Source organism: Geospiza fortis, unplaced genomic scaffold (genome assembly GCF_000277835.1).
Source record: "Geospiza fortis unplaced genomic scaffold, GeoFor_1.0 scaffold315, whole genome shotgun sequence".
Taxonomy (NCBI): Eukaryota; Metazoa; Chordata; class Aves; order Passeriformes; family Thraupidae; genus Geospiza; species Geospiza fortis.
The window spans coordinates 190,887-198,479 of record NW_005054648.1 but is presented as its reverse complement, the minus strand read 5'-3'; the positions used below and the strand labels follow the sequence as shown (position 1 = coordinate 198,479).

Below are 7,593 nucleotides of genomic sequence, written 5' to 3'. Positions count from 1 at the left end.
CTGAGGGGGAACTGAGGGGAGGCTGCAGCAATGCTGAGGCGGTGCTGAAATGGTGCTGAGTCGGTACTGAGGGGGGGCTGAGCAGATACCGAGTGGTGCTGAGCAGATACCGAGTGGTCCTGAGCCTGTGTTGAGCAGTGCTGAGTCGGTGCCGAGTGGTGGTGAGGTGGTCCTGATGTGGTGCTGAGTGGGTACTGTGCTGGTGCTGAGCTGGTCCTGAAATGGTTCTGAGCAGATACTCAGTGGTGCTGAGTGGGTGCTGAGCAGATACTGATGGGTACTGAGCGGGTGCAGAGATGGTGCTGAGCGGGCGCTGAGGTGATCCTGATGTGGTGCTGAGTGGGCACTGAGCGGGTGCAGAGATGGTGCTGAGCGGGCGCTGAGGGGAGGCCGTTCCCGCAGCAGTGCCAGCTTTTCCTGTTCCCTGCCCTGAGCAGGAGCTGGCGAAGCGCGTGGATGGAGGGGCTGGGAAGGATGGAGAAAGGTTCTCCCGTTTTTCCTGCGGGGATTCCGAGTCTCCTCATCTCTCCTCACCCCATTTCCCCTGTTTTCCCCCTGCAGGAAACACAGACTGACAAGAACCCAAAGTGCCTTTTCCCCGGTTGTGTTCAGCCCCCTCTTCACAGGTGAGGATTTGGGGAGGATTTGTGCAAGTTTGGGGTTTTTTGTTCTGCTGTGGGAGGAGCAGGGAATGGGGAATTTAGCTTCTGTGGGATCCCACACTGGGATCTCTGTGGTGTCCCTTGGTGCTGCTGGCCTCAGACCCAAAAGGAGAGCCCAAAGAGGGGATCTGAGGAATCTGCAGAGGAAAACCTGGAGATGCCAATTTTTTGCTTTAATTTGGGAGGTTGATTTCATTATTTATTAGTTTATCTGATTATTTTTAACACTACTTTAAAAATTTAAATGTTTTTAAAATGATCATGTCCCTGGTGCCACACATGGATCAGCTCTGCTCAGCGTGGAAATTCCATGCTGGGAAAAATCCTTTGGAGCCTCCTCATCCCGTCCAGCTGCTGGGCTTGGGGCAAATTCCCTCAAGGCCCCTCCAAAGGCGGAGAAATTTATTTTGGGAGCAGCAAATGGGAAAAATCTCCCAAACCCTGCGGAATCCCTGTGCTCATCCTGGGCCCTAACTGGGCTTTTCCCTCTCCCTTTCCAGGTGAGACGGTGTCACTGGTGGACGTGGACATTTCCCAGCGAGGGCTCAGCTCCCCTCACCCTCCCACGCCTCCGCCGCCGCCCCGCCGGAGCCTCAGCCTGCTCGGTACTGCCCGGGGATGGTTCCTGGGAACCCGGGGATGGTATTTAGAAACCTGGGGATGGTTCCTGGGAACCGGGGGATGGTTCCTGGGAACCCGGGGATGGTATTTAGAAACCTGGGGATGGTTCCTGGAAACCGGGGGATGGTCCCTGGGAACCCAGGGATGGTCCTTGGGAACCCAGGGATGGTCCTTGGGAACCTGGGGATGGTTCCTGGGAACCCAGGGATGGTTCCTGGGAACCCGGGGATGGTATTTAGAAACCTGGGGATGGTCCCTGGGAACCTGGGGATGGTTCCTGGGAACCCGGGGATGGTTCCTGGGAACCCGGGGATGGTATTTAGAAACCTGGGGATGGTTCCTGGGAACCCAGGGATGGTCCTTGGAAACCTGGGGATGGTCCTTGGAAACCTGGGGATGGTTCCTGGGAACCCAGGGATGGTCCTTGGAAACCTGGGGATGGTCCTTGGAAACCTGGGGATGGTTCCTGGGAACCTGGGGATGGTCCTTGGAAACCTGGGGATGGTTCCTGGGAACCCAGGGATGGTCCTTGGAAACCTGGGGATGGTCCTTGGAAACCTGGGGATGGTTCCTGGGAACCTGGGGATGGTCCTTGGAAACCTGGGGATAGTACTTAGAAACCCGGGGATGGTCCTTAGAAACCTGGGGCCCTGGGAATTCCAGTGCTGGAAAAGGGATCCCTGTCCTCCAGCAGTTCCCAAACCAGAGAGGAGGTGCTGCTAGGAATCCCCAAATTCCCTTTTCCAGGCTCTGGGGCTCCGCTGGGAATCCCCAGGTTCCCTTTTCCAGGCTGTTTTCTGGAGCTCTGCTGGGAATCCCCAAATGCCCTTTTCCAGGCTGTTTTCCAGGCTCTGGGGCTGTTCTCTCCCCGTTTCCTGACCTGTCTCTGCTCTCTCCTAGATGATATCAGTGGGACGCTGCCTCCGGCTGTGCTTGTGGGGCCCATGGGCTCGTCCCTGCAATCCTTCCCTCTGCCTCCGCCTCCTCCGCCCCACGCCCCAGGTCAGCTCAGCTTGGCCAGCTCTGCCTCTCCCCTCCTGGAATGCCGCTTTTTTCCTTTGGGAATCTCCACCTTTTCCCCTCCTGGAATGCCGCTTTTTCCCCTCCCGGAATTCTGCTTTTTCCTTTCTGGAATTTCACTTTTTCCCTTTGGCAATCTCCAGGTGCCTCTGGGTGACAGTGACAATGATAATGACCCCAGCTGTCTCTGGGTGACAATGGCAGTGACAGTGACAATGGCAGTGACAATGACCCTGGGGGTCTCTGTGTGACAATGACAGTGACAGTGACCTGGGTGTCTGTAGGTGACAAGGGCAGTGACAGTGACCTGTCTCTGGGTGACAGTGGCAATGGCAGTGACCTGTCTGTCTCTGTGTGACAGTGACGGTGACCTGGGTGTATCTAGGTGACAATGGCAGTGACAGTGACCTGTCTGTCTCTGTGTGACAATGGCAGTGACAGTGACCCCGGCTGTCTGTAGGTGACAATGGCAGTGGCAGTGACCTGTCTGTCTGTCTGTCTGTCCCTGCAGACGCCTTTCCCCGGATCGTGCCCCTGCGTCCCCCCGAGGCCCCGGGCCAATTGGGATTCCTGCCCCTCGGGGACTGGGGTTGGGATTCCTGCCCCTCAGGGACTGGGGTTTGGGATTCCTGCCCCTCAGGGACTGGGGTTTGGGATTCTGACCCCTCAGGGACTGGGGTTTGGGATTCTGGCCCTCAGGGTTTGGGAATCCATGATTTTGGAGTCCAGGAAAACCTTTTCTGAGCGTGGAAGGGGGGTCCGGATCCCCTCTGTGCCCTCATCCCTCAGTCCCAGCCGCCCCCAGCGGGTGCAATTGCAGACGGGGATCGGCCTCCTGGGAGCTTTCCCGAGGGAATCGCTGTGCAGCTGCCGCTCTCTGTTCCAGTGCGGCTGGTACTGGGGCCCCATGAACTGGGAGGACGCCGAGATGAAGCTGAAGGGGAAACCGGACGGGTCCTTCCTGGTGCGGGACAGCTCCGACCCCCGCTACATCCTGAGCCTGAGCTTCCGCTCGCAGGGCATCACGCACCACACGCGCATGGAGCACTACCGAGGTGAGTGATTCCTGGGGTCTGGGGACCTCTGGGTGCCATTCCCTGCTCCAGGGAGTGATTTATAACCCATGCACCATACCCTCATGGAGCACTGCCGAGATGAGACATTCCTGGGGTCTGGGGACCTTTGGGTGCCATTCCCTGCTCCAGGGGATCATAAATAACTCACCCACCACACCCGCATGGAGCACTGCCAAGGTGAGCCATTCCCAGAATCCCAAATCCCTGGGGTGCCATTCCCTGCTCCAGGGGATCATAAATAACTCCCCCACCACACCCGCATGGAGCACTGCCAAGGTGAGCCATTCCCAGACTCCCAAATCCCTGGGGTGCCATTCCCTGCTCCAGGGGATCATAAATAACTCCCCCACCACACCCGCATGGAGCACTGCCAAGGTGAGCCATTCCCAGACTCCCAAATCCCTGGGGTGCCATTCCCTGCTCCAGGGGATCATAAATAACTCCCCCACCACACCCGCATGGAGCACTGCCAAGGTGAGCCATTCCCAGACTCCCAAATCCCTGGGGTGCCATTCCCTGCTCCAGGGGATCATAAATAACTCCCCCACCACACCCGCATGGAGCACTGCCAAGGTGAGCCATTCCCAGACTCCCAAATCCCTGGGGTGCCATTCCCTGCTCCAGGGGATCATAAATAACTCCCCCACCACACCCGCATGGAGCACTGCCAAGGTGAGCCATTCCCAGACTCCCAAATCCCTGGGGTGCCATTCCCTGCTCCAGGGGGTTACAAATCCCCCACCACACCACCCTGCATGGAGCACTACTGAGGAATAAGGAGCTGGCAGTGCCCTGGAAAACTGGGTTTGAAGGAAATTGTGGCAAATGGAAATTTTAGGGAGAATCTGTTCCTGGGGAGTGCGGTCAGGCGTTGGAACATGCTGCACACAGAGCCCCCATCCCTGAAGTGTCCAAGCCCCGCGGGGATGTGGCACTTGGGGACACGGTGACGCCGGTGTCCAGAGGGCAGCTGGGGTCTTTCCCAGCCTGCGGAATTCCCGGATTTTGGTGGAGGAGGGCGTGTCCAGGCTGGTGTGACCCGCTGGGAGCTCTGGTGTCCCCAGCTCCAGTTTCATCCTGGGCCACCTGGCGGGTCAGGTGACAGCACGGGGACAAAGGGTGACCCGGGGCCTAATTAGCAATCCTGTTAATCAAGGAGCAGGAACATGAAACTGCTCCCATGGAAAATGATCCCAGGGCTGGGAAATGGGGACAGCAGCACCTGGAGCTGGGAATGCTCCAAGGTCACCTTCCCTTGGGAGTGTTGGGATGGAGAAGGGATACTCCAGAATATAAGAATATTTAATTTCCTAAATATAATAACATTAAATTCACTAAGTATAAGAATATTTAATTGATTCAATATAAGAATATTTAATTTACTAAATTTATAAATATTGAAAAGTTTAGCTGTTCCCAAATCCATAAAACAGCCCATTCCAGGGAATTTTGGGAATGCCAGATTTGTCACTGAATATCCTCCCCCTGTTGATTCTGTGATGGTGCCGGGGAAATTGCTTTCCCAAAAATTCCTTGGGATAACAGGAATAACTCCCCTGTGCTTTGGCAAAATCCCCTGGGATAATGGGAATAATTCCCCCGTGCTTTCCCAAAAACCCCTTAGAATTACAGGAGTAATTTCCCTGTGCTTCCCCAAAGTTCCCCTGCAATAATGGGAATTCTTTCTCTCGTGGAAGGGACCTTCAGCCTGTGGTGCCACCCCAAGTTCGAGGACCGCTGCCAGTCCGTGGTGGAGTTCATCAAGAGGGCGATCATGCACTCCAAAAATGGGAAATTCCTCTACTTCCTGCGCTCCCGGGTCCCAGGTGAGCCCGGGGATGGGATGGGCCAGGGATCCAGGTGAGCCCGGGGATGGGATTGGCCAGGTGAGCCCAGGAACCTAATCCTGCCTAATCCTGGTCTCCAAAATCTCCTTTTTTCCCCCCAAAGGTCTCCCTCCGACGCCCGTCCAGCTCCTGTATCCCGTCTCCAGGTTCAGCAACGTCAAATCCCTGCAGCACCTTTGCCGCTTCCGGATCCGGCAGCTGGTCCGGATCGACCACATTCCCGAGCTCCCGCTGCCCAAGTGAGTCCCGGGATTCCCCCATGGATCGCCCCTGGAATTCCCTCCCTCCCTCCCTCCCTCCCAGGCAGCAGGAAGGGATCTGTGAGCTCAGACCTGCGAGGGAATCGTTGGCTTTTCCAGCTTTGGGATAGCGGGATCCTGTGGGTGCAGTGGGAATTCTGAGCGGCTTGACAATGAGGAATTCCCTGCTGCGCCAGAGCTTTGGGAGGCAGCTCCTGTTTCTGTGGAGGTGCTGGCAATGTCAGAGGAGCTGTGCTCCGGGATCCTGCCCTGCCCGGGGTTTTTCCAGGGAAGAGGCTCTGGGTGTGTTTCAGGAATATTGGAAGGGCTGTGGCTCAGGGATCCGGCTCCTCCTGGTGTTTTTCCTGGTGTTTTTCATGGTGTTTTTCATGGTGTTTTTCCTGGTTGTGTTTTGGGAATGTCAGAGGGGCTGTGCTCTGGGAATTTTGGAGGGGCTGTGGCTCAGGGATCCGGCTGTTCCCGGTGTTCTTCCAGGCCCCTGATCTCCTACATCCGCAAGTTCTACTACTACGACCCACAGGAGGAGCAGTACCTGTCCCTCAAGGAGGCGCAGCTCATCTCCCGACAGAAGCAGGAGCCCGAATCCGAATCCTCCACGTAGCGGAGCCGGAGCCGCCCCGGCGCTGACGGTGCGGGAATGGGCCGGGAATGGTCTGGGAATGGTGCAGGGAATGGTTCAGGAGTGATCTGGAATGGTCTGGGAGTGGTGCAGGGAATGGTTCTGGAATGGTGATCTGGAATGGTCTGGGAATGGTGCAGGGAATGGTTCAGGAGTGATCTGGGATGGTCTGGGAGTGGTGTGGGAATGGTCCTGGAATGGTGATCTGGGATGGTCTGGGAGTGGTGCAGGGAATGGTTCAGGAGTGATCTGGGATGGTCTGGGAGTGGTGCAGGGAATGGTCCTGGAATGGCGATCTGGAATGGTCTGGGAATGCCTCAGGAACGTTGGGAATGGTGCCTCATCCCAGGATCCAGCCCACTGCTGTTCCCTCAGAAGCCCCTGGAGAAGCCGTGGCTGCTCCCTCAGGTGTATTCTGCCATTCCCAGGCTTTTTCTGGAGAGGAGAACAAGGTTTCATGTTCTTCTACAGTTCCTGGCTTTCCTTGGGAAGGGGAGCGAGGCTTCCTGGCCCTTGACCATTCCCATCTTTCCTCGGGAAGAGGCCCGACCCTCGTGCTCCTCCCTTGCTCCCATTCCCATTCCCCCTCTGCCCCAGGCCCCCATCCCTCCCCGTCCCATCTGATCCCGATTCCCGGTGTTTTCTCCTGGCAGGAATTCGGATGTTGCCCTCCTGCCGTGGTGGGGAGGAGGCCGAGCTCCTGCTGCTGCTGCTCCCGCTCTTTTCCTGGAGGAGAGGGCCCAGCATTCCCAGGAAACCCAGCAGAGCAGGGTCCGGAGCCCCGGCTCCTGGGCAGAGGAATCCTGGGGGAGCCAGCCCGGCCCCGCGGGACCCCCGCGGAACCAAGAATGTCACGGCACTGTTCCCGAGTTTTCCCGGAAGCTTTCAGTTTGGATGTCTCTGGATTTTTTTTTTTTTTTTTTTTTTTTTTGTGGATTTTCAGCCAGAGGAAAAACTGGATTTTCTGATCCCGCTGGATTTTCTGATCCCACCTTGGGAATTTCCAGGTGGGAGAGAGGGAGGGGAAAAGGGGGAATTCTCTGGGAAGATCCATCTGCTCCCGGGCGTCGTGGCAAGGCTTTGATCCTCTCCGGAGAGCTGCAAACGGAGCCAGGGGGATGGAAGAACCCCTGGGAATAAGCAAAGTGTGGAGCTCTGAGCAGCTCCACAGCTCCCCCGCTTCCCAGGATTTGGGAAAAGAGATCCAAACCCTCCAGGAGCGGCAGGAGCGTCCTGGGAAGAGCTTGGGGCCGTGCAAGAAGGAAGGAAGGAAGGAAGGAGGGATGCGGTGGATCCAAAGGGAGCGCTGCTGGAAGGTTCCCCTGGATCCTGCGGGGATCCCAGGCTCGGGGTGGGCTCTCCCAGCCTGTCCTGGTGCATTCCAGAGGCTGGGAACGGAGCGATTCCCTTCGGAGGATCCTCCTGGAGCAGCTCCCTCCCCTCCCTGGGACATCAGGAACAGCAAATCCAGGAGAGTTTTGGCTCTTT

The 7,593-nt window shown here is 57.1% G+C and overlaps 1 protein-coding gene across 1 annotated transcript; it reads left to right on the top strand.

The window, feature by feature from the left end:
• The first annotated feature begins 273 nt into the window (after positions 1 to 273).
• On the top strand, positions 274 to 7,587 carry SOCS7 (suppressor of cytokine signaling 7). The gene is made up of 10 exons (XM_031064889.1): positions 274 to 277; positions 516 to 626; positions 1,163 to 1,267; positions 2,184 to 2,285; positions 2,815 to 2,851; positions 3,084 to 3,358; positions 5,077 to 5,205; positions 5,330 to 5,465; positions 5,961 to 6,115; positions 6,759 to 7,587. Exons 1-9 carry the CDS (start codon positions 274 to 276, stop codon positions 6,085 to 6,087), a joined length of 1,026 nt encoding a protein of 341 aa, XP_030920749.1. The 3' UTR covers positions 6,088 to 6,115; positions 6,759 to 7,587.
• The last annotated feature ends 6 nt before the right edge of the window (positions 7,588 to 7,593 follow it).